At 45.4% G+C, this 27,947-nt stretch overlaps 1 protein-coding gene across 3 annotated transcripts in view; it reads right to left on the bottom strand.

The window, feature by feature from the left end:
• The window catches only part of bltp3b (bridge-like lipid transfer protein family member 3B), a 182,501-nt gene extending 163,139 nt beyond the window's left edge, over positions 1-19,362 (bottom strand). For all 3 annotated transcript variants that reach the window (XM_070897438.1, XM_070897436.1, XM_070897437.1), the window contains exon 1: positions 19,182-19,362. In XM_070897438.1, coding sequence (XP_070753539.1) covers positions 19,182-19,225 — 44 coding nt within the window. In that variant the 5' untranslated portion in view covers positions 19,226-19,362. The remainder of the gene's footprint in view (positions 1-19,181) is intronic.
• Positions 19,363-27,947: the final 8,585 nt, after the last annotated feature.

The following is a 27,947-nucleotide window of genomic DNA, read 5'->3' as shown; positions in this document are numbered from 1 at the left end:
AAACAGACAGACAGAGTCATAGAATCTTAAAGCACAGGTGAAGGCCATTCAGCCCATCATGCCTGTGTCGGCTCTTTAAAAGAGCTGTCCAATTAGTCCCACGCCCCAGTTTTCCCCCCATAATCCTGCAAATTAGTTCTCTTCAAGTACAAGATTTTTGAAAGTTTAAATGGAATCTGCTCCATCACCCTTTCAGGTAGTGTGTTCCAGATCTGACCAGCCTTCTGTGAAAAAACTGTAATTTTCCCTCTAGTTATTTTGCCCATTATTTTACATCTCTGACCTCTGGTTACTGACCCACTTTCAAGAGGGAACAGTTTCTCCCTACTTGCTCTATCAAAACCCTTCAGAATTTTGACTAACTCTTTTTAATCTCCCCTTAAACTTCTCTACTCTAAGAGGAACAATCCCAGCTTCTCCAAACTCACCACATCGCTGAAATCCCTCCCAATAAACTTCCTCTGCATCCTCTCTAATACCTTGACATCTCTCCTTCAGTGTGGTGCCCAGAATTGTACACAATACTCCAGCTGAGGCCTAACCAGTGATTTGTCAAGGTTTAGCATGACTTCCTTGTTTTTATATTCAATGCCCCCATTTACAAAGCCAAGTGTCCAATATGCTTTCTTCATCACTGTAACAATTTGTCCTGCCATCTTCAAAGATTTGTGAATTTGCACCGCCAGGTCCCTCTGCTCTTGCAACCCCACCTCAAAATAGTACCATTTAGATTATACTGCCTGTCCATGTTGTTCTTCCCAAAGTGCATCACTTCACACTTATCCGCATTAAATTGAATCCGCCAAGTGTCTGCCCATTTCACCAATCTGTCTATGTCCTCCTGAACTCTATTATTTACTACATTCCCAAGTTTTGCATCATCCACAAACTTCAAAATTGTATTCCTTCTACACAAATCCAGGTCATTTATATATTACAAGAAAAGTAATGGTCCTAACACCGACATGATTATAAATCTTAAAAATGTGAATGAAATATCAATGAGAAAAGATTCCCCATCTTGTGTTTGGTTAAATGCTTTGATATGTATTCTGTAACAAACTTCTACATATATGCTGATCCAGATTGATTTTGTATCCTACTTCTATTAATACGATTCTGCATCTATTGTAACAGCATTTTAATTCTTAACTACATTACTTATTCATGCTATCTGGAAGGCTCACAAAAAGGAAATGGGATTTACTACCTACCTTCATGTCATTCACTTTTTATTGCACACATGGTCAAAGGTGTCAAATTCTGCATAGCAAACACTATCCAAGAACAATGAAAATCTTATTGTAAAAGTTAGTCGATGACATTCAAGCAACATATGCACACTGTAGAAAACTTTGTTTCTGTTACACTGTATTTAGATACTGTAACATTCAAAGACATTGCGCCCATTTAAGGATCACAGAGGATGAGCCCTAATATCGACAAGTAATCTGTTGTAGCCTGAATTGATGCGTGAAATGTGCTCAGAAACGTGCCTCTGCATCTTTTTATGCAAAACTGGTTTTGGGCAAGAAACCCTGCATCCGGTAAGTGCGGAAGTCTGGAATTTGTCACAGGACATCACTGTTCCAAATCACTTGCCATAGTTATAAAATAACTTTTCCAAATTCATCATATCCCCACTTTACAATTCTCAATTCAGAAACATTGCATTAAGCTAGCTGTTGGATAGCAATTTTAAAAAACCTGACGTGAGCATTTGTTCAATTCTTCCAATGTCAGAATTATAAAAATCAATTTGTAAAAGCACATGTCTTAGTAAATTTCAGAAATGTCTAGTCAAAAACCAACAGCTGAATCATGACAGCTTTACAAAATGCTCAACTTGGAGTTATAAACATTTTCTTGAATTCTTCTATTCTTAAATAAATCTCAATATTGAACCAGAGAAAACTTGCAAGTGAAACATTAATCATTCAAGTTTGATTAGCATTAATGCAATGTTATTTGGTCGATTGCATGGGCTGCATAAAGCACCACGGTAAATGAAAAGAAAAAGACTTGCATTTATATAGCGCCTTTCATGACCACTGGATGTCTCAAAGCGCTTTACAGCCAATAAAGTAATTTTGGAGTGTGGTCACTGTTGTAATGTCGGAAATATTACAGTTGTCTTCAGTATATCAAGGTTGCTGTTAATTGCACCCAATATTAAAACAGTCCATTATAGAACGAGTTGTAACACACACACAGAAGTGAAAATCATTGAATAATTTATTCAGCTGCTGGAACTGTGCCTTTGTTTTGACTTTGAAATGTCTGTTACTTCTCTAAAAGCAAACGGAATTATTTGCCTCAGTGGCAGTCTAAATTTCCATTTCAGAGGCAGTACATTTTAAAATTGGCAGTTTTAAAAGAAAATGAATTTGGACTGCATTCTTTTCGGCTGTGTGGCAGCAATAATAAAAATTTTATTCTATAACTGTAATCCTAAAAAGTCAGGGGGCTAGAAATTGAATAACTTATTCACTGCACCTTCTGTTAACTGCAGTTCCAAGACAGCAGGCAAACTTACATGGAGAACATTTTACCCAACGGCCCAATATGTATTTATCATAATATAGTTTAGATGAATCAACAACGGTATAGAGAGGGCGACAAAACCAAAGTGAGCGGCAAAATTAGACGTCATCAGAATGCAGGTAGAGGAGTGGTGGCATCTCGGAGCGTGATGGAGCCTACTGGAGGGCTCGGGACCCAAGAGCAAGGGGAGCGGAGCTCCGGGACCGGCAGGGGAGCGGAGCTCGGGGACCGGCAGGGGAGCGGAGGTCCGGAGATCGGAAGCAGAGAGGAGAGGATGGACGAGGCATGGAGGAGCAGAGAGATCGGAGCCCAGAGGTGGAGCAGCGTGGACAAGACCAAGGGAAGGTGCAGCAAGGGCCAATAGCAAAGCTGTGAGGTCAGGAGGCTCACATTGCGTACTATGAATTCCACGCAGAGGTCCTGTGGGAAGGAGGAAGGAAGGAGGACAGGAGGAGCATGTTTGAGTTTGTGTGTACGTTAAAAGAATTCACGCACAGGCATCTTCCACTGTTTAAAATGAGTTAATTATTCACCTGAGTACTCATTTTTTTTTTTATATAAAAGAGTGGAAGGAAATCATCTTCGACCCCAAGGGACTGCCTATGATGAGGAGTTTAGATTAGAAACTATATATTAAAACTTATTTTTGTATTATCAGAGATCAACATTAATAAGTGGCCATATGCCAGAGACTACTAGTGCTGGGCATGTGGAGTGCTGGTGACACTTCCCCAAAGAGAGAAATATATTCTGCGCAACCAGCTGAATGTTCCCCAATCTACCACTCTACCCTTCAATCCTCAAGTACAGAAATTCAAGGAATGGTATTTGTAGCGACAACTATTCTGTCTTTTTTTGCATGATTTAAAGCCAGTTTATTCTAATTAAAGGTGACAAAAGACTGCTTCAGAACACAAGGAATTGCATGTTGAGCACATAATCTGGGCAACCATTTTCGTGCAGGACTGAGGGAGTACCGCATTGTCAAAGGTCCCATCTTTTCGATGAGATGTTCAACAAAGATCCTTTCTGCCTGTTCTGGAGAACAGAAATGATGCCATGGCACCAATTGAACAGAAGCAGAGGAGTTCTCCCTATCTCAATAGTCATCGCTCAACGAACACCACAAAAACAGATGAACTGGTCATTCATCTCATTGCTGTTTGTGAGGCTCTGTGCACAAATTGGCGACATGTTGGCTGTAAAAACAGTTGTGACTACACTTCAAAAAGTAATTAATTGGTTGTGAAATTATTTAGGCCATCCTGGGGAAATGAAAGGTGCTATATAAATGCAAGCGTTCCTTTAATGCATGAAACAACAAAATTATTGGAAGCTTTTAGGTACCCTCCTGGAGTAATGACAGATCTCGAAAATATCTTCGATCCCCAGCTGACATCCACATGTGCGCACCTGTATCAGCAGTCACTGAATTGCGATCAAGAGCAGAAACCATGGATAGTTTGCTTCTCCTTAACCAAGGATATGGAGGGCATATTACCATCCTGACAGAACACCACTTCAGCACAGACTGAGAGAATCTAATTTTTAAAACTCAAATTAAAAACATATCCAATGTAAAAATTATTTCAAGATTAGCACATTGCCAGCTGAAAAAGGATCATGTGGAAATGTAGCAGGGCTATCCCAACAGTGGTAATGAAAGGTCTGTCAAAATTAGAGCCTCGATAATTTGAAACTTTCAATACAGCAATAAATGTTGGAATAGCCCCAACTACATACTTGCTTCATAAGAGTGCTCTGCAGTTACAGTCTAAATATTATTGCAAATCATTTGTGCTTGGAAAATGCAGTAGTTCCTTCTTTTGCTTTGTTGCATGGAATTGCATCAAAATTACAACACACAAATAGGCAATTCGGCCCAAGCAGTCCAGGTTAGAGTTGAGCAGTAGTCCTAATCCCACATGTTCCCTGGTTTCCATAATTCCCTCTTTCTTCAACCACTTAGCCTATTCTTCAATATTGACTGTCATCAACTATGGTAGTGCTTTCCACAGCCTCACAGCCCTCTGAATAAAGAGGTTTCTCCTGCTCGCTCTCTGAAATCCCTTACATTTAATCTTATATCTATGGCCCTTTGTTCGAGACCCCTTAATCATTAGTAGCAGTCAGTTTCTATCTACTCTGTCCCATCCCTTCTTAAATGTAAACACTTCTATCAAATCACTTCGTAATCTCCTCTGGTCTAAGTAACAAATCTGAGTAACAAATGGGTTTTGTCAGCATGGTGAGCATGTATAAAGTTTGAGAATTTCTACTTTATAGAAACTCAAAAGGCACTGCGGCAATTCAATCAGCCCCAGAGGTTCCGAGCATTTAATCGTGCAATTTTCTACATGTCCTGGATCCATGTATACCTTGCGCTATAGCATTTCCCACTTCAAATTTCAATGGGAAAATAAGCACTGGATTAACAGACAGTGCCATGAGCACTAGAATCATATACTGGTTAGATTAATTGCCATGCATAAATCAAAATGTCAGCACAAGAATGAGTGAATTGGTTTTTTCGTTCTTGATGGTTCTATGGTTGAACTTCATTTGGGAGGCGGTGGAAACGAGAAGAGGAAGAATGTTTGTGTCTTATTACTAAACTGTACTTTGCACATTGACCATTTGGCAATAAGATACAACTCCCCTAAAAATAACTCTCTTTGCTGTATTTTCAATCTGCAATGAGAGTACAACAAACTTATAAAAAGACAAAATAATGGCCTCTGTCGACCATTCTTTTTTTCCCTCTTTGCCCCTTTTCCTTGGCTCTGTTCCTCCTGAATAAGCTGTTCATCTGTAGCCACTCTTGATTGACAAAAGGTTATTGAGCTGAAATGGTAACTCGACCTTTTTTTCTCCAGAAATGCTGCCTGACCTGATGAGTTGCCAGCATTTTGTGTTTTTATTTTGTACTTTGATTTACATTTCCTGCAGTTCTCCCACATTGCCAAGATATTTCAAAGACTGATATAAATAATTTCTCCCCAACTACTTTATCAAAATACAAAACGTAATGTATTGTTTCAACGAGCACATTGTGGTCTTTCAAAGTTATTCCGATGTAGTTTGTTTTGGTTCTTCCCTTCTGTTCCATTCTGCCGTGGCCATATGTGATGCCCTATTTTTTCCCTCTCTCAAAACATGAAGGCAACCACAGACATCTCCATGTTCCCAATGCCTTCTCCTTAGCCCAAACATTAAAACAGAATCTTGTCCTTTTCTCTCCCGCACCATCCGCCGCCCCCCCCAAGTTAACCAAGTACCTTACATAGGTTTCACTAACGTGTTTGAAAACCAAACCAAGACAGTTTGATATCTGGTGAAATATTACCACACTAATGTTGGAAAGTGTGTGCATGACCTCACACTTTCCAACATTATACTCCATCAGCCAAATTTTTGCCCACTCACTTAGCCTATGTCCTTTTGCAGATTTTTTGTGTCCTCCTCACACATTGCTTTTCCTCCCATCTTTGCATCCAACCTTGAGACATCCCTGTCCTGCGTCCTCACGGACGACAAATTGATCCTCCTGGGTGACTTTAATGCCAGGGGCGGCAAAGACACAGCCCTCTAAAGAGGCGTGATTGGCAGAGAGGAGATAGGGAAAGCCAACTCCGGCGGTACCCTACTCCTGAAAAAATGTCGAGAACAGGAACTCATCACCAACACCCTGTTCTGCCAGAGGGACAAATACAAGGCATTGTGGCAACACCCTTGCTCCAAACACTGGCACCTGCTCAACTATGTCATCGTCCGAGCCAAGGATCGCAAGGATGTGCGCATCACCTGCGCCATCATAGGAGCTGCCGACTGCTGGATGGACCATCGGCTAATACGATCCATTCTCATATAAACATAGAGGGTCAGCAGAAGCAATGTTGCAAAAATGTTAATGCCGGGGCACTGAAAGACCCAGCTAAGAGAGCCCTATAAACCCAGCGCTTCACAGCGAATTTGCTGTGCCTTGATGACCCCGAGATGCTGAATGCCCACAGCGCTTGGTCTGCCTTCCAGGTCTCCATAATCAGTGCCTGTGAAGATACACTTTGTTACTCAACCAGAAAATATCAGGACTACTTTGATGAAAATGATCAGGAGATCCAAGAACTAATAGATCGTAAGCACAGAGCATTTCTGAGCCTCAAGCAACAACCCAACTCGGGAGCTGCAAAGTAACATTACAAACGGCTCAAGGCTGAGGTCCAACAAAAAACCCGGGACCTAAAGAACAGGTGGTGGATGGAGAAAGCACAGGAGATACAACAACTGGCCGACAGCCACGATATGCGAGGATTCTTCATTGCAATCAAGGCCACCTACGGTCCAAACTCCCAAGGCCCCACCCCACTCCTGGCCAAGAACAGGGAAACACTCATCAAAACACCAAGGCTGTCAGGGCCCGCTGGAAGGAGCACTTTGAAGATCTCCTCAAATCGAGACACTGCCTTTGACTCGAGTGTTCTCAACTCCATCCTGCAGTATGCGACCCGCCACCAACTCAGGTAGGCGAGGTAAGCAAAGCCATAAAACAGCTCAAGAACAACAAGGCTACGGGTGCGGATGGAATTCCTGCTGAGGCACTAAAGTATGGCGGAGAGGCGCTGTTGGCGCAGATACATGACCTCATCTCTCTCATTTGGAGGGAGGAGAGCATGCCGGGAGATCTCAGAGATACAGTTATCATGACCATCTTTAAAATGGGGACAAGTCCGACTGCGGCAACTACAGGGGAATTTCCCTATCAGCCACTGGGAAGGTTGTCGCTAGAGTTTTCCTCGACCGTCTTCTCCGTGGCCGAGGAGCTCCTCCCGGAATCACAGTGCGGATTTCGCCCCCTACGGTGCACAACGGACATGATCTTTGCAGTGCGACAGCTGCAGGGAAAATGCAGGAAGCAGCGCCAGCCCTTATACATGATCTTTTTCGATCTTATAAAGGCCTTTGACACGGTCAACCGTGAGCGTCAGTCCTCCGTTTTGGATGCACCCAAAAGTTTGTCAACGTCCTTCACCTGCTCCAAGACAACATGCAGGCAGTGATCCTTACCAACGGATCCACTACATACCCACTACGTCCGGACCGGGGTCAAACAGGGCTGCGTCATCGCTCCAACCCTCTTCTCAATCTTCCTCGCTGCCATGCTCCACCTCACAGCCAACAAGCACCCCGCTGGAGTGGAACTAAACTACAGAACCAGCGGGAAGCTGTTTAAGCTACACCGCCTCCAGGCCAGGTCCAAGATCACCCCAACCTCTGTCGTTGAGCTGCAGTACACGGACGATACCTGCGTCTGCACACATTCTGAGGTTGAACTCCAGGATATAGTAGATGTATTCACCGAGGCATATGAAAGCATGGGCCTTACGCTTAACATCTGTAAGACAAAGGTCCTCCACCAGCCTGTCCTCGCCGCACAGCACTGCCCCCAGTCATCAAAATTCACAGTGCGGCCCTCGACAATGTGGACCACTTCCCATACCTTGGGAGCCTTTTATCAACAAAGATCGACAATTATGCAGAGATTCAACATGGCCTCCTGAGGAAAAAAGTGTTCGAAGATCAGGCTCTCAAATTTACCACCAAGCTCATGGTCTACTGGGCTGTAGTAATACCCGCCCTCCTGTATGGATCAGAGGCATGGACGATGTACAGAAGACATCTCAAGTCGCTGGAGATATATCACCAACGATGTCTCCGCAAGATCCTGAAAATCCCCTGGGAGGACAGGTGCACCAACATCAGTGTCCTCGCCCAGGCTAACATACCCAGCACTGAAGCACTGACCACACTTGATCAGCTTCGCTGTGCGGGCCACATCGTTCGCATGCCATACAAGAGACTCCCTAAGCAATTGCTCTTTGCGGAGCTCCTTCACGGCAAACGAGCTAAAGATGGGCAGCAGCAACGTTACAAGGACACCCTCAAAGCCTACCTGCTAAAGTGCAACATCACCACTGACACTTGGGAGTCTCTGGCCGATGACCACCCTAGGTGGAGAAAGTGCATCCGGGAGGGTGTTGAGCTCTTCAAATCTCAATGCCGCAAGCGGAAAGAGCGTGTGGCAAATCAGTCCCACCCCCCTCTTCCCCACGAATGTCTGTCCCACGTCTGACAGGGTCTGTGGCTCGCATATTGGACTGTTCAGCCACCAAAGGACTCACTTTGGGAGTGGAAGCAAGTCTTCCTCGATTCCGAAGGACTGCCTATGATGATGATGGTATCGTCAGCAAACTTAGCTACGTTACACTCAGTCCCTTCTTCCAAGTCGTTATTATAGATTGTAAATAGTTGGGGTCCCAGCAGTAATCCCTGCAGCACCCCACTAGTTACTGGTTGCCAACCAGGAAATAAGGTCTCAGTTTAACATCTCATCTGAAACACGGCACCCCTGAAAACACAGCACTGCCCAAAAACTGCACTAGAGTGTCAGCTTACATTATGTGCTTGATTATGTGATATTATAAGAACCACTGAGAATCAAAATTCTCAGCTCAACTCAAATGATGATAACAGGATAGATTTAAAAATGTTAAATGCAGTGTTGATTTCAGCACATCTTGGCTTTCTTGGCTTTCAGATGTGAAAAACTCAAGTTACAATCTGCTGCAAAATAAAATATTTTCCCTCGTTGCATGTGATATAAAATGCCCATCTCCAACTTCAAAAAGAATCCTTGAAGTTAGTCATCAGTCAGTAATAATCAGACCTTGCAAAGTCATTTAAGAACAATGAGATTTTTTTTTTTAATTTTAATGGGGTAGCTTTTCAAAGGGGACACTCACCAGTAAAAAGTTTGCCAGTAACAAAGGTAAAGCACAAAATAATCATTATGACTTCTGGTATGACAGTAGTTATGAAAGTAAATCCAGTTGTCTTTGGGGAAATTTAAATCATCTCACTGCCTTGTAATTACTTAATTGTGGATAGTAATTCAATTCTAATGGTTAGACAATTCAATTTTTGGGGGCTGGCTTTTGTTGTTGGTGTTCAGAGGGACCTGGGTGTCTTTGTACACGAAAGTTAACGTGCAGATACAGCAAGCAATTAAGAAAGCAACTGGTATATTGACCTCTATTACAAGATGATTTGAGTACAAGAGTAAAGATGTCTTACTGCAATTATTATAGGGTCCTGGTGAGACCACACTTGGAGTATTGTGCACAATTTTGGTCTCCTTTGCTAAGGAAGGATATACTTGCCATAGAGGGAGTGCAACGAAGGTTCACCAAACTGATTCCTGAATATTAAGGGATGTGGGGAAAGGACAGTAAAGCGGAATTGAAGTCGAAGATCAGCCATGATCTGAGTGAATGGCAGAGTAGGCTCAAGGGCCGAATGTCCTACTCCTGGTCCTAATTCTTATGTTCTTATTCTGTGATGTGGATCACAAATTTCACATTTTGGAGGCAATTCCACCATTGTGAAAAACGTTCACACTCACATAAAACTATTCAGCCTCTCAACAAGGAAACCAGTAATCCATGTAATGTCTGATGGATAGCCCAAGCAATAATTGATGTGGTGTATGCAGACCTCATCAATTTGTGAGGTCTAATTACTAATCAATTACTTTTCAGTACAATAAACATGCCATTTCCCAGTGCTTTTCAGATAATTGCTAATAAATCTGTAGTAATTACATCACAATCATTATTGCGTGATCATCACATGAAGAACATAACTTTTATTTAAAGAGCGCCTTTAAAGTTGTAAAACGTCCTAAGGCGCTTCACAACAGTGTTACACAATTTGACACCGAGCCACAAAAGAAGTTAAGGCAGATGACCAAAAGCTTGTTGAAAGAGGTAGGTTTTAAGGAGCATCTTAAAGGAAGAAAGAGAGGTAGAGAGGCAGAGAGGTTTCGGGAGGGAGCTTAGTGCCCAAACAACTGAAGGTGCGGCCACCACGATAGTTGCGCAGTTATAATGAGGGATGTCCAACAGGCCAAAATTTGAGGAGCGCAGACATCTTGTGGGGTTGTGAGGCTGAAAAAGATTTCAGAGATCGGGAGGGACAAGACCATGGCATGATTTGTAAATAAGGATGAGAATTTTAAAATCGAGGCATTGTTTAACCGGGAGCCAATGTATGTCAGAAAGCACAGGGGTATATCACGGGTGATCGTGACTTGGTGCGAGTTAGTACAAAGAGTTTTGGATGACCTGAAGTTTATGTAGTGTAGAATGTGGGAGGCTGGCCAGGAGTGAGTTGGAGTAGTCATGTCTTGAAGTAACAAAGACATGATGTGAGGGTTTCAGCAGCAGAAGAGCTGATGCAGGGGCGGAGGTGGGCAATGTTACGGAGGTGGGAAAGGGCGGTTTTAGTTATTCCGCAAATATTTAGCTGGAAACTCATCTCAGGGTCCAATATGACACCTCGGTTGCCAACAATCTTGTTCACCCTCAGATTGATGCTAGGGAGAGGGATGGAGTCAGTGGTTAGGGAACGCAGTTTGTGGCGGGGACCAAAAATAATGACTTAATTGGAGAAAATTTCTGCTCATCCAGTACTGGATGTCGGACAAGCAATCTGACAATTTAGATAGCAAGCAGGGGTCGAGAGAAGTGGTGGAGAGATAGAGCTGGGTGTCATCAGCATACATGTGGAAAGTGACACCGTGTTTTTGGATGATATCGCCAAGGGGCAGCATATAGATAAAAAATAGATGAGAAATAAGAGGGGGCCAAGGACAAATCCTTGGAGGACACCAGAGGCAACGATGCAGGAGTGGGACGAGAACCCATTGCAGGAGATTTTCTGACTACGATTAGATAAAGAATGGAACCAGGTGAGTGCGGTCTCATCTAGTTGGTCATTGGTGGAGAGGCGTTGGAGGAGGATTGAGCAGTCAACTGTGTCACAGGCTGCAGACAGGTCCAGAAGGACGAGGAGGGATAGTTTACCTTTGTCACAGTCACAAAGGATGTCATTTGTGACTTTGATGAGAGCCGTTTCGGTAATGTGACAGGGGCGAAAACCAGATTGAAGGGATTCAAACTTTGAATTCATGGAAAGATGGTCACAGATTTGTGAGGCGCCAACACGTTCAAGTACTTTGGACAGGAAAGGGAGGTTGGAGATGGGGCGATAGCTAGCAAGCAAAGTGGGGTCCTTTTTTTTGAGGCGAGGGATGACGACAGCAGATTTGAAGGAGAGGGGAACAGTACCTGAGGACAGAGAACCATTAACAATATCGGCTAACATGGGAGCCAAAAAAGGAAGTTGGGTGGTCAGCAGTTTAGTGGGAATTGGGTCAAGAGAGCAGGAAATGGATCTCATGGACAAGATGAACTTGGAGAGATCAACAGGGAGATCAAAAAGAAACTAGAGAAAGATGCAAGTTCAGGGCTGGGGCAGGTGGGAACGTCATTTGAAGTTTGGCCCTGTGGGCTAGGTGAAAGAAGGCAACTCACAGAGGCAGCTGATCGGATGGTCTCAATCTGTGAGACAAAGAAATCCATGAGCTCCTCACACTTGTTGGAGGCGAGTGTGGTGGAGACAGGGAAGAGGGGTTTAAGGAGACGGGTGGAAGTAGAGAATAGTAGCAGGGGGTTATTTTTGCAGAAAGATCCTGGAATAGTGAGCAGTTTTTGTCGATAAGAGTAGGACCCAATATGTTCGAGCCAGATCTGGCGGTGAATGGCTAAACCAGTTGTCCGCCACATCCGTTCAAGTCTGCGCCCTTTTGACTTGAGGAAGCGAAGGTGAGGGCTGTACCAGTGTGGGAGAGAGTAATCTTTTTAATAGGGCCTAGGGCATCAAAGGTGGTGGTGAGGTTGTGTTTAAACAGATCGGTGGCTGCAGAAATGTCACTCTCAAAAGAGGGCCAATGGTTGGACAGTTTTGAGTTGATAAGTGCAGTTGTAAGAGAGTTTGGAGAGAGCTTTTTCTAGGGGCGGATGCAGAAGGAAGTAGGTTTGGATTGGGAAGGGGGATGTGGGTTGAGAGCTATACAAGGAAATGGTCACAGATGGTTTTATCTTTAATTGATATGGTTGGAATAGTAAGGCCACGAGATATTGCAAGGTCAAGGGGGTGGTAGTGAATATGGGTTGAGGAATTTACATGGAGGGAGAGATTAAGGGAGGACAGAGGGTAGTGAACTGAGGAGAGAGAGCATGATGAATTGAGATAGAGGTTGAAGTCACCGAGGATGAGAAATCGCTCGATGCATAGGCTGAGGGAGGAAAGCAGTGAGGATATATCCGTGATAACATTTTTAGTATATTTGGGTGGGCGGTAGAGAATGAGAATTTCAAAAGATGAGAAAGTGCCAGAGCAGTAGGGGAACAGACCAAGGTATGATTTAGTGATGAGAACTATACCGCCACCATGGCAGTCTGGGTGGGGCAAGTGGTGGAAGGTATAGCCGGGAGGGGAGGCTTCGAGTAAAGGTTCTGTGTCATCATCCCTCAGCCAAGTTTCAGTTAGTGCCATGATGTCAATGCAGTCATCCATGATAAGGTCATGGATGGCAAGGGCCTTTTTGAAAGTGAACAGACATTCTGCAAGGAGATTTTGAGAGCATCCTTGATGGTTGACCTACTGCCAGAATGCACATGGTCATTGCTTGGAGGGGTGAGTTGGATGTGGAGGAGATTTGCAAGGTTAGCCCTCCCTGGGCAAGCTGGGTGGCAAGGTTGGTGAGACAGTATGATGGGACGGTTGGGGTTGCTGCTTGTGAAGAGAACACAGAATGCTGTTGAGGCAAAGCCATAAAAGGGAGTCAATTTTGTGAGGCTCCACATTGTTGGTGAAGCCTCACACCATGCACAGGTCATCAAATTGGACATACGATATGGGAGGGAGAAAATGATGCCTTACTACATGCACGTACAAAACTCATAATAACAATTATGCAAATCAGGTCCGACTCCAAATTTCAGATCTTCAGATATTGACTCCACCCAGGCGTGCAGTTGACCGATATAAAATGGTATGGGATTTAGCCTGCTAAAGTAGACTGTTTAAAGGGAAATCAATTTGAAGTGGAATCATTTGTCTCGGTTTTTAAATTACATTTACCCATTTTTTTCTGTGCTTCAGATGATTTTCTTGGGTAGTCTGCCATTATTGCATTTTGTGTGGTTTTTTCCAACAATATTATCCTTCATTATTCCTGGTTGCTGCTGGCATTCAGATCACACCATGCAAGATGGTGAGGGTGGGTATTCCTTTTTGGGTTCCAATCATGCTGCATTGCTTAGATGAGGAAGAGGAGTTCATAAGGGGTCAACAAATGCAGGTGCAATGACGCCTTAAGTCTTTCAGCCATACCCAACATAATCCAGGGACCCGTATTTACAGAGCCTTTCATGTGTAAAGAATGAAAAAATTAACATTTATATCGCACCCTGTTGTGCCTTCAAGATGTCCCAAAGCGGTTCACAGAGAGTGAATTAATTTTGAACTGTTGTCATATAGGCAAACATCCCAGCCATCCCACACACCGAAGTCCCACAAATAGCAGCAAGATAAATGACCAGTTACTCAGTTTTAGGGTGTTAGAGGAGAGATAAATATTGCCCAGACCACCAGGAGAACTTCCTTTCCCTTCTTCCAATCATATTGTGGGATCTTCTTTGTTCACCTGAAGATGTAGATGGGGCCTGTTTAATGTTTCCACACGTCCAACAGCACTCCCTCCATACAGCCTTGAATTGTCAATCTAGATTATTTGCTCAAGGCCCGAGTGGGGCTTGAACCCATGACCTCCGAGGCAGGAGTGCTACCACTGTCTTGTGAAGCAGAGGCAGCAAATTCAGATCTCCTCCGATGCGTACCTGGACATGTCAGAGGAGTCCTGTCTTCATCACCTCTGCCTCACAAGATAGGCTGTCACAGAAGTTGTACCATCTGCTGCAGGGTAACCTACAGACAACATCTGAAACAGGAACAGCACATCCTGTGGAACTAAAGGGAGCATGAAGCTTTTATAGTATTGGTTCTTTCCAGGCCACCAAAGGGGACATCTTCCACATTATGCTGTTTGCAGAACAATACACATGTATCAAAAGTAACAAATGCAAAGAGGCATTAACTAGACATGGAACACAGCTTTTGTCAGATTCCTTTGCGTGCAAAGTATGGCAGGCTGCACCCTGGCTCCTCATTTCAATCTCATAGCCTGAGCATGAATATAAAAGGATTTGCACAAAATTAGTGAGACCACAGAAACATCCTTGTGCGCACCAATGGCCATTATCAAGGATGCTGATTTATTGCAGAAACCACAATGCCTACATTTTTGGAAGGGGAATAACTGTGTGTGGGAAAGGGTGGAAGAGGGCTAACCTCTGCATCCATGGCTGTTGACACCACTAAGAAACCCTGTAACAGCAGGAGAGCCTCATGCTAGAAGGATAAATGAACATAAGAACATAAGAAATAGGATCAGGAGTCGGCCATTTGGCCCCTCGAGCTTGCTCCGACATTCAATATCATGGTTGATTTGATCATGGACTCAGCTCCATTTCCCTGCCCACTCCCCATAACCCTTTACTCCTTTATCGCTCAAAAATCTGCCTGTCCCCACCTTAAATATATTCAATGACCCAACCTCCACAGCTCTCTGGGGCAAAGAATTGCATAGATTTACAACCCTCAGAAGAAATTTCTCCTCATCTTAGTTTTAAATGGGCGGCCCCTTATTGTGAGATTATGTACCCTAGTTTTAGTTTCCCCTAGGAGTGGAAATATCCTCTCTGCATCCACCTTGTTGAGCCCCCTCATTGTCTTATGTTTCAATAAGATCACCTCATTCTTCTGAACTCCAATGAGTATAGGCCCAACCTATCCTCATAAGTCAACCCCCTCATCTCCCGCATGCTTACCATTCCTTGGACACTACCTCTACCTGCAAGAAAACGGTGCCATTCAACTCTAGCACAAAGAACAGGTGTGTGAAAAAGGACAATAGTTGTATAATGTTTTAAGGGATACATCCCAAAGGGGGTGAGATCTCCAAATATAGACTTGTGGCATGCTTGGGTGGGCCCCATAAGAAATGTAAACAAACATGAGCAGAACATCTGCTTTCAACATTCTCCTGATATCAGCAAACTTCTTCCTCTTTGCAGACAGGCACAAGGTGACTGCATTGACTCAGGTGATCTCCCTCCATGCAGCTTGCACCTGTGCTTTCACTGGAGATGGCTTTCAGCCCCAAATGGGGTCACCCTCCTGCGGTGCAACATCTGCAGCAGGATCTCCATCTGTTCAGCACCAACAGGAGCAGCATTGTCTACATAGCTACAGTACCTTAGTTGCTTTCCTGAAACCTTTAGTGGTTAGGTGGCACCCAGCCAAGAGTTATGCTCCCCAGCCAAGTTATTTGGGCAATCTTTTCATGTGGCGGCAGCCTATTCAAATTAGGGGGGGGGGGGGGGCGGGGAGGTAGAACTTTCATCAAAAAATTCAATATGATCAGTCTACTGAGCTCGCAGTGCAGGCGCACCTCTGGAGTGAGCCAGCTCAACCACATTTATGCCCAAAAATCATTAAAACTAATATTTTTGCAGTTTACAAGGTAATCTGAAATCCTTCTTTAGGTTATTTTGTAACCACTGCAAGTATTTAAATCTTTTTTTTAACAATTCACAGAACTGTGGTGTTGCTGCAAAGGCCAGCATTTATTGCCTATGATTAAATGCCCTTGAAAAGGTGGTGTTGAGCCGCCGCCTTGAACCGCTACAGTCCATGTGGTGAAGGTACTCCCTACCTAACAGCACTGTGGGAATTCCAGGATTTTGACTCAGCAATATATTTCCCAGTCAGGATGGTGTATGACTTGGAGGAGACGATGTTCCCCTGCACTTACTGCCCTTGTCCTTCTAGATGGCAGAGGTTGCAGGCTTGGGAAGTGCTGTCGAAGAAGCCATGGTGAGTTGCTGCAGTGTAACTTGTAGATGGTACACACTGCAGCTACGGTGCAGGAGAGATGGACAGAGTGAATGTTTACAGCGCCGATCAAGTGGACTGCTTTATCCTGGATGGTGTCAAGCTTTGAGTGTTGCTGGAGCTGCACTCATCCAGGCAAGCGGAAAGTACTCCATCAGACTCCTGACTTGTGCCGTGTAGGTAGTGGAAAGGCTTTGGGGAGTCAGGAGGCGAGTCACTCACTGCAGAATACCCAGCCTTTAATCTGCTCTTGTAGCCACAGTATCTATGTGGTTGGTCCAGTTAAGTTTCTGGTCAATGGTGACCCCCCCAGGATGTTGATAGTGGGGGATTTGACAACAGTAATGCCACTGAATGTCATGGGTCAGTGGTTCGACTCTCTCTTGTTGGAAATATTATTTGCTTGCCACATATGTGGCACAAATGTCATCAGCCCAAGCCTGGATGTTTTCTAGATGTTGTTGCATACGAGAACAGACTGCTTCCTTATCTGAGAAATTGCAAATGGAACTTAACACTGTGCAATCATCAGCAAACATCCCCACTTCTGACCTTATGATGGAGGGAAGGTCATTGATGAAGCAGCTCAAGATTATTAGGCTGAAAACACTGCCCTGAGGAACTCCTGCAGTGATATCCTGGAGCGGAGATGATTGGTGTTCAACGACAACAACCATCTTTCTTTGTGCTAGGTATGACTAGTCACTGGAGAGTTTTGCTCCAAATCCCCATTGACTTCAATTTTACGAGGGCTCCTTTGTGCAACACGAAGTCAAATGTTGCCTGGATTTCAGGACAGTCACTCTCACCTCACCTCTGGAATTCAACTCTTTTGTCGATGTGTGCACGAAAACTGTAATGATGTCTGGAGCTGAGTGACCGTGGTGGAACCCAAACTGAGCATCGGGGAGCAGGTTATTGGTTAACTGCCGCCAACTTTCGCTTTAAATGTTCTTTCGAGTGCGCGCTCTCTTTAAGGGGCTGTGCGGTCGGCCCATTCAAATATTTAAAAGCCGTTGAGCTGCTTGCGCAGGAGCTGCACAATACCGCGCGGCCGCCTGTCAGCTCAGCTGAAAAGGAAGATTGAGTGTTGCTTGATACTGTCGAAGACACCTTCCATCGCTTTGCTGATAACTGAGTGTAGACCGATGGGGCGGTAATTGGCCGGATTGGATTTGCCTTGCTTTTTGTGGACAGGACATACCTGGGCAGTTTTCCACAGTGTTGGATAGATGCCAAGTGTTGCAGCTGTACTGGAACAGCTTGGCTACAGGCACGGCTAGTTCTGGAGCACAAGTCTTCAGCACGACAACTGGGATATTGTCAGGACCCATAGCCTTGCTATATTTAATCCCCATTATTAAACATACAATTGTTTATTCCAATTTTTAATCATAATGACTGATTTGTAACCTTTAAAGCAAGTGATGAGACTGGTACTAGCTTTGAATGCATGACATTTAGCTCGACAAAGTGGGTTGGGTGAAAGTACTACCAATTGCAATTTCAGTATTTCAAGTGCTGCCTAAGCCACAGCATTTACAGCGCATTCGTAACAAAGAAAGGAGGGCAATTATGGTGAACTTATTCAAGACACAATACTGTTAACCGTATCCCACAGCAACGTGGCATGATATCATGGATTTCTAGTTTACATTTCCTACCGGTATGTTAAAAAGCTAGTATGACGTCATACATCATGACAGCAAGTGGAAATATTTGTAAATGATATATCATGTTGTTGTAAAGGAACAACCCAAACGAAATCTGTGACATCATTTACCCTGCAAAACATGACAATCCAGTTCCAAATCAGAACGACATACAAGTATGCGTTTCGCTGCACCATCTGGGTGTTCAGCACAAAAGGTCAGCATTTCAATACTTGTGTCCCCATTCATTTCAATATAAAACTCAACTGAGAGCCTCAATTTTAATGCACAATCCCAAATCTTAGTTTGAAATTACTTATTTGCCTGTCTTTACTTATATGAATACTGTGCATAATGACAAAGCTCGTCTCTTATTTTCTCTATGCTGCGCTGAGATCATCCCGAGCTGGAAAATCTGAAGCGATCGGACAGTCTCCGCCCCGTTTCGACGTGTCACGAGTACAACACTAAACACCGGATTAATCTGTAACTTGGACCCATGAACTCATCATTTCCACCCGCAATACTCGCATCACCAAACTGCTGCAAATCCCCATCACCGACTAAAAATCTAAAGCACCGATTTGGGAGTGAAAAGTTTTCTCTACTCCCATTCCTCGCTCCCGGTTGTCATTTGAGGAAAAGCCGAACGCTTTCCGCTCCCTCTTCGCTCCGATTCAAATATAACTGACTGATCTCACGCAGCATTTCTCCAATTTTAAGCGCGCCTCTACATTCCCCCCGCGTTTCCAACCACGGACATACCCGTTCACTGCAAGCCTTTGTACATGAATCTATATTAATGTCTGATGCTGAGACATCGCTGTGCGAGCTCGGGTTTCCTCCGGAGTTCAGCGCCAAATAAAAATATCAGGTGCCCGGGGATCGTTCAGTAACACCGGGGAGCGCCTGGGAGGGGGTCCAAGGCAGAGGAAGAGGGCTGGCCGCGGCCACTCCCACAGCCCCGGGCTGGAGAAACACACCAGCCGAGAGGCTGCGGCAGGCCCGCTGACAGCCTCCCAGTCGAAGCTGTGGGCATTTAACTGTGCTACACACCGCGCCGCTCACCTGGACAAGTGCTTCAGGATCTGCTTCTTGATGAGTCCCGCCATCACTTATACCCCGTCGAGAGGATGTTTAAAAAGCCGCTCTCATGCCAGATACTCAGGTGCGGATAGTGGCACCCGGCCGGCTCTCCCTCAAACACCTACGCCGCCACACTCTGTAGCGTCCATTACTGTTACTGAGCAATACGGGGATCAGAGCGAGGCTTGCGGGGCAAAAGCTGCTCACACCGGAGCGAGGCTAGCGGGGCAAATCCGCCAATCACACCAGGGCGGGGCAAACCCGCCAATCACCTCAAAGCAAGGCCCTTGCGGGGCAAATCATCCAATCACACCAGAGCGGGGCAAACTGCCGCTCACACCAGAGCGAGGCTGGCGGGACAAAGTCTCACAACTTGTCCAACAAACCAGAGTGAGGTTATTGGGGCAAAGCCCGAGTGAGGATTGCGGACAGATCTGATTCAGTTAAATGAAGTGGGTGGGAGATGAATGGGTTATGTAAAGAACACATTTCCCCAGATATCCGGGGGAGTGGGAGACGGGGAAAGTTGGTGATCGTTTCAGAGTGAGGTGTCATTAATACTGGGACCAGACCAGCGAGAGCAGTGGGTGTCTGTACAAGTGATCAGCCAGACAGGAGGGACGTGCCAGGAGCAGATAACAAGATTGCTTTTTAACGAAAACCAGTGACATTTCAATGAGTCAGCTTTTTTTGTTCTTGCAAAGAATCGTTCTTTTCCCTCAAGAGCACAATGACATCACTGGAAATATCGTAATTAACAGGCCTAAAAACTTGGTTCCTTATGAGCTCATTTACAAACCCAGAGAAAGTTATGAGCTCACTTATAACTCCAAAGAAACCGGGTTAGCTCGTACAAAAGATCTCCAAAACCTAACTGAAAATACAGAAGAACGAGACGCATCGTATTAGAGCGGACTCGGAAAATCTAATTGATGACGACAGTTTGATTATTTGGATTAATGCTACACATTCCCTGCACAGGACATTATTTGAGGGTTTGGGGAGCATTGTAAAAGCACACTTTACTGACAAAGAAACAAAAAGAAAAGCTGTAACGGATGAAAATCTGGAATAATTGCAGATCGTTAACTTACAAAAAAGACAAAGCAGACGAACAATTCACGCCGTTAGTTTTATGACATTTCAAAGTTTTAGCTTTTCAAAAAATATACAGTCAATTACCATCATTAATCCTGAAAATACTCACTTTTGTGCCTTTTTCTAATTAAACAAAATGTGGTGACTGAGGAAACCATTTGTTAATCTTCATCACAAACGCAAAGTACTGCGGATGCTAGAATCTGAAATAAAAACAGAAAATGCTGGAAATACTCAGCAGCTCAGGCAGTATCTGTGGAGAGAGAAACAAAGTTAACGTTTCAAGTCGATGATCCTTCGTCACATATGTTAATCTTCATTGTTACTTCATGGGCTGCAAAGCGCTTTGGGAGATCCTAAGATCTTGATTCGGTTCTTTATAAATGCAAATGTTTCTGTCATGTATTCAACTGTCATTGTAATCCATGTATAAACTGACCTAAGTTGTACACCGTGAAAACACTGACCACTAGGTGGTGAACCTGTGGGAGACACTCCTAACCTGGACGCTCAGGTATAAAAGGGGAAGCTCCACCCACCTTCATCACTTCAGTGCTGGCTAATAAAGGTTACTGGTCACAGAGTGACCTTCTCTCGAGTATGGGCCTCATGTGCATTTGTACTGTATAGTATGGACATATTATTGGCGATGAGAAACTGGGATTTAAACCATGCGAGCATGGCCAATAGCAGCACAGACGAGAGGTACTGTGTTGGTGATGATTGGGAAGATTTTATTGAGAGACTGCAGCAAAGTTTCGTCACTAAGGAATGGCTGGGACAGGATTCGGCCGACAAACGCAGGGCTCATCTCCTGACTGTTTGTGGATCCAGGACGTACTCCCTGATGAAGGACCTTCGAGCACCAGAGAAGCCGGCGGACAAGACTTTTGAAGAGCTCAGTAAGTTGATCGGGGAACACTTTAAACCGGCAAGCAGCATGCACATGGCGAGACACCGGTTTTACACGCATCAGCGGCAAGAAGGGCAAAGCATTCCAGACTTCGTGGCAGATCTCCGGCGACTGGCGAGCCTATGTAAGTTCCCAGATGCATGCAGAGCAGAGTTGCTGCGAGACTTTTTTACTGAGGGCATCGGGCATGCTGGGGTTTTCAGGAAACTGATTGAGAGCAAAGACTTGACCCTGGAAACGGCAGCTTTGATGACCCAGACATTTATCTCAGGGGAGGAAGAGACGAGAATGATGTTTGACAAAAATCTTGGTTTAAATGCAGCAAATGGACAGGGAGTCAACATTGTTAACGCAGCACACAGTTCTTCAGGCAAACAAGGGCAATCGGGCATGCCCGAGCATGTAGTCGAACCCAAAGGGGGAATTCAACAGAGACAATGGCTAGCTGAATGGCAATTCATGCCATCATAAGGGACAATGCGGCCAGTGATGGGGCCATCAACACCTGTCAATGGTGCATTTAAGGACAGTTACAGAGACAGTCAGAGACGATCGACTGGTAATGGGCCTTTTGTTTCCAACAACGGCTCATGTTGGAGGTATGGAGGCAAACACACAGCCAGAGCTTGCAGGTATCAGCAATATACCTGCAGAAATTGCAACGTCAGCGGTCACTTGGCGTGTATGTGCAGAAAGCCTGCAGCCAGGTTGATGTACAAGGAGGATGGGCCCGATGTAAGCCCTATGATGCCAAATGGACACTGGGGGAAATAGCTGGAAGCTGAAGTTCAGTGAGTTCAAGTGGAGCACATATACAGTTCATACACCAGGACGCCACCGATAATGATGAAAGTGCTCCTCAATGGTATCCCAGTATCAATGGAGCGAGACACGGGGGCCAGCCAGTCCCTGATGAGTACTCTCAAACAGTTCGACATGTTGTGGGCGTCCAAGACCAGGAGGCCAAAATTATTGCCGATTGAAGCACAGCTACGGACATATACAAAGGAGATCATTCCGATGCTAGGCAGCGCCACAGTGGTCGTGACCTACAAAGATTCGGAGAACAAGTTGCCACTCTGGATTGTCCTGGGGGATGGTCCCGCACTGCTGGGGAGGAGTTGGCTTGCTCTCATGAACTGGAAATGGGGCGATGTCAATGCAATTTCTTCTGTGGAGCGAAATCATGCTCACAGGTCCTGGACAAATTTGACTCACTATTTCAACCCGGCATTGGCACTTTCATGGGGACCAAGGTAGTGATTCACATAAACCCAGACGCCAGGCCAGTGCACCACAAGGCCAGAGCAGTGTCGTACGTGATGCGGGAAAAGATAGAAGGAGAATTGGACCGCCTGCTGAGGGAAGGCATCATCTCGCTAGTTGAATTCAGTGACTGGGCGAGCCCGATTGTACCGGTGCTCAAGGTGGATGGGTCGGTCAGGATATCTGGCGATTACAAGGCTACCATCAATCGGGTGTCACTCCAAGACTAGTACCCGCTACCGACAGCGGAGGACCTCTTTGCGACGCTATCCAGTGGCAAACTTTTTTCAAAATTGGACCTGACCTCAGTTTGCATGACCCAGGAGCTGGCGAGTGAGTCGAAGAAGCTGACCACCATCACGACACACAAGAGGTTGTTTGAGTACAACAGATGTCCGTTCGGGATTCGCTCGGCCGCTGCGATCTTCCAACGAAACATGAAAAATCTCAAGTTGATTCCAAGGATGGTGGTTTTTCAAGACTACATCCTCATCACGGGTTGCGATACTGAAGAACACCTCCACAACCTGGAGTAGGTGCTACGCAGACTGGATCGGCTAGGTCTGTGACTGAAAAAGGCGAAGTGCGTCTTCTTAGTTCCAGAGGTAGAATTCCTGGGGATGAGGGTAGCAGCAGACAGGATCAGACCTACTGCATCCAAAACAGAAGCGATCCAGAGAGCACCCAAACCCCGTAACATGACGGAGCTGCATTAGTTCCTGGGGCTCCTGAACTATTTTGGTAACTTTCTTCCCAAATTGAGCACGCTGTTAGAGCTGCTACACATGCTCCTGCGCAAAGGTCGCGAATGGGTCTGGGGGGACAGCCAGGAAAGGGCTTTTGACAGAGCACGCAATTTGTTATGCTCCAACAATCTGTTAACGCTATATGACCCATGTAAGAAACTTGTGTTAACGTGCGATGCGTCGTCCTGTGGGGTCGGGTGTGTGTTGCAGCATGTTAATGCCAAGGGTCAGTTACAGCCGGTAGCTTATGCCTCCAGAAGTCTGTCCCAGGCAGAAAGGGGCTACGGGATGGTAGAAAAGGAAGCGCTTGCATGTGTATATGCAGTAAAAAAAATGCACCAGTACCTGTTTGGCAGGAAATTTGAGCTGGAGACAGATCACAAACCCCTAATGTCCCTTTTGGCCGACAACAAGGCCATAAATGCAAATGCATCGGCCCGCATACAGAGGTGGGCACTCACGTTAGCCGCCAATGACTATACAATTAGGCACAGACCAGGCACTGAAAACTGTGCCGATGCACTCAGCAGACTCCCACTAGCCACCACTGAGGGGGCTACCGAGCATGCTGCTGAGATGGTCATGGTTGTTGAAGCTTTCAAAGGCGAAGGCTCACCCGTGACAGCCCGTCAGATCAAAGTCTGGACTAATAGAGACCCGCTACTGTCTTTAGTCAAGAAATGTGTCTTGAATGGGGACTGGGCAGCCATGTACAGGGCATGCCCTGAGGAATTTAAACCATTTCACAGGCGCAAGGATGAACTCTCGATTCAGACTGATTGCCTACCATGGGGAAACTGAGTAGTCATGGCCCTGATGGGCAGAGAGGCGTTCATCCGAGAACTCCACAATGGCACCCGGGCATTGTCATGATGAAGGCAATTGCCAGGTCACACATTTGGTGGCCAGGGATAGATGCAGACCTGAAACTTTGTGTTCGCAGGTGCAACACGTGTGCCCAGCTGGGCAATGCGCCCAGGGAAACCCCCCCTTAGCCCCTGGTCCTGGCCCGCCAAGCCGTGGTCACGCATCCATGTGGACTACGCAGGTCCTTTCATGGGAAAAATGTTTTTGGTTGTAGTAGACGCCTACTCCAAATGGATCGAGTGTGATATTCTCAATTCAAGCACATCCTCTGCCACGGTAGAAAGTCTACGGGCAATGTTCGCCGCCCATGGTCTACCGGACATCTTGGTCAGCGACAATGGCCTGTGCTTTATAAGCATTGAGTTCCAGGACTTCATGGCAGGGAATGGTATCAACCATGTCAGAACGGCACCGTTCAAGCCGGCCTCAAACGGCCAGGCGGAACGAGCAGTGCAGATAATCAAACAGGGGATGCTCAGAATCCAAGTGGGTTCCCTACAAAGCCGCTTATCACGCCTCCTGTTGGCCAATAGATCCCGACCACACTCGCTCACAGGAGTTCCACCCCAGAGCTGCTAATGAAAAGGACGCTCAAAACCAGGTTATCCCTCATACACCTCACCATGAAAGAAATTGTTGCGAGCAGGCGCCGGTCACAATGTGACTACCATGACAGGAATGCGAGGGCGCGATGTATTGATGTCAATCACCCTGTGTTTGTCCTCAACTACGCTGCAGGGCCCAACAGTGAAAATTTGACCAAAATTTCGTACTCGTCACCCTTAGCATGAGTGATGCACCATAAAACCTTTCACCACACCACTGTTACAAAAACTGGAAATACAGTAATAAAAAGCATATTCCATAGCTTAGCCAAGATGGACGTAAATGTTGATATAATTATGTTGCATATAATGAATGATTGAAGAAATAATGAAGCTAATATGTCCTTACTCAACAGTACAAATGCACTCGAGGCCCATACTAGAGCGAAGGTCACTCTGTGACCAGTAACCTTTATTAGCCAGCACTGAAGTGATGAAGGTGGATGGAGCTTCCCCTTTTATACCTGAGAGTCCAGGTTAGGAGTGTCTCCCACAGGTTCACCACCTAGTGGTCAGTGTTCTCATGGTGTACAACTTAGGTCAGTTTATACATGGATTACAATGACAGTTGAATACATGATATCACCTCCCCCCCACTGTTCCTATTCCCCTCTTTGGCACTGTGATTGCCAAAGAGGGGAATAGGATTCTGGTAGTTAAACTTACCAATGGACAAATCTGCCACAAACACGTGGATTAAACAAAAAGGAGGTTCAGCAACCCCATAGAAAAAGCACAGGAAGAACACGATATAGAGTTTACTCCACCACAGGTGACCAAACACCAGAACCAAGTGGAGGAGAGCCCAGTCACTGTGGGCAGTCCAGACAGGCCTGAGGCACCGCAAACAGCAGACACTCAGGCCAGCGCCCAACAACCGGAGCCCCAACTCAGGCGCTCTACAAGGGAGCGTAAACCACCAGAGAGACTTAACCTGTGACTCCAATAAGACTTTGGGGGGGAGGTAATGTCATGTATTCAACTGTCATTGTAATCCATGTATGAACTGACCTAAGTTGTACACCATGAGAACACTGACCACTAGGTGGTGAACCTGTGGGAGACACTCCTAACCTGGACTCTCAGGTATAAAAGGGGAAGCTCCATCCACCTTCATCACTTCAGTGCTGGCTAATAAAGGTTACTGGTCACAGAGTGACCTTCGCTCTAGTATGGGCCTCGTGTGCATTTGTACTGTATAGTAAGGACATATTAGCTTCATTATTTCTTCAATCATTCATTATATGCAACATAATTATATCAACATTTACGTCCATCTTGGCTAAGCTATGGAATATGCTTGTTATTACTGTATTTCCAGTTTTTGTAACAGTGGTGTGGTGAAAGGTTTTATGGTGCATTACTCATGCTAAGGGTGACGAGCACGGAATTTTGGTCAAATTTTCACTGTTAAGAAAGTCTATACATTTTAATATCTTTGTATAGGAAATTGGCACACTTTCAGCATTAGGTAAGTTAACTTCTTCATTGAGTTACAAAGAGTACACATTAGAGTTTGGTGAGGAAGAAGTCATTTCAAATGCACTGTTGCTAAGAAGCATTTTCTGATAGCTATCTGTTCATAAGAACATAATAATTAGGAGCAAGATTGGGCCATACGGCCCCTCGAGCCTGCTCTGCCATTCAATAAGATCATGGCTGATCATCGACCTCCATTCCACTTTCCCACCCAATCTCCATATCCCTTGATTCTCTTAGAGTTCAAAAATTCCTATCTCAGCCTTGAATATACTCAAAGACTCATCCACAGCACTCTGAGGCAGAGAATTCCAAAGATTCACAATCCTCTGAGTGAAGAAATTCCTCATCATCTCAGTCTTAAATGACCTACCCCTTACCCTGTGACTATGCCCCCTAGTTCTAGACTCTCCCTCCAAGGGAAACAACCTCTCAGCATCTACCCTGTCAATCCCCTTCAGAATCTTGTATGTTTCAATGAGATCATCTCTCATTCTTCTAAACTCCAGAGAGTCTCGGCCCACTCTATGCTATCTCTCATCATCGGACAACACTCTGATCCCAGGTATCAATCTACTGAACCTTTGTTGCACCACCTCTAAGGCAAGTATATCCTTCCTTAGATAAGGAGACCAAAACTGTGCACAGTACTCCAGGTGTGGTCTCACCAATGGGCCTGTACAATTGGAGCAAGACTTCCTTTCTTTATACTCCAACCCCCTTGCAATAAAGGACAACATACCATTTGCCCTCCTTATTGCTTGCTGTACCTGCATGCTAGCTTTCTGTGTTTCTTGCACGAGGACATCCAAATCTCTCTGAACACCAACATTTTAAAAATTCTCAAAATGTAAAAAATATTCAGATTTTCTATTCTTCCTATCAAAGTGAATAACCTCACATTTTCCTACATTAAACTATCTATATCCCTTTGCAGCCTCTTTGTGTTCTCCTCGCAGCTTCATGTCCTACCTAGCTTTGCATTGTTAGCAAACATGGATACGTTACACCCAGTCCCTCCATCTAGGCCATTAATATAGATTGTAAATAGCTGAGGTCCCAGCACTGATCCCTCCGGCACACCACTAGTTACTCTGGCAATGTTCAGGCCTCCACTCCTCCAGCGACATTCGGGCCTCCATTCCTCCGGCGACATTCAGGCCTCCATCCCTCCGACGACAATCAGGCCATCCACCAGCCGCTGTTCCCACTCAGCCACAGAACCCCTGGCGAGCACATGGTGTGCACAATTGCTGTGGCCAACCCAATGCCTACCCTTAGTCAGGAGCTAACACCTGGGAGAGGGAAGCATTACCTCAAATCTCTCACCCCCACTTTCCACGCCTTGGATCTCTCACCATCTCACCGAAGGGCGCTGCTCAGCGCCGAGCTTACGGTTCACATCCCACCATAGGCAACTAGGCCCATACAGTAGCGCCTGGTCTCCAGTCGTCTTGAACCTCCTTGCCACTGGACCAAGACCTTGCTCTCCTAAGCCCGTCTGGTAGCCGGTGTGCAACAGCCACCCCACGTTTAAAGAACTCACGCACAGGCATCTTCCATCCTTCAAAATGATGTTCGGGACCTGGAACGTCAGGACCCTCATAGACAATCCCAACAGCGCCAGACCATGACGCCGTACTGCTATCATTGCCCGGGAACTCAGAAGCTTCAAAGTCAACACCGTCGCCCTAAGCAAGAATATCCTTTCTTAGGTAAGGAGACCAAAACTGGACACAATACTTCAGGTGTGGTCTCACCAGGGCCCTATATA

Source organism: Pristiophorus japonicus, chromosome 13 (assembly GCF_044704955.1).
Source record: "Pristiophorus japonicus isolate sPriJap1 chromosome 13, sPriJap1.hap1, whole genome shotgun sequence".
Taxonomy (NCBI): Eukaryota; Metazoa; Chordata; class Chondrichthyes; family Pristiophoridae; genus Pristiophorus; species Pristiophorus japonicus.
Note: the sequence above shows the minus strand (reverse complement) of the source record. Positions and strands in the feature narration are given on the sequence as shown.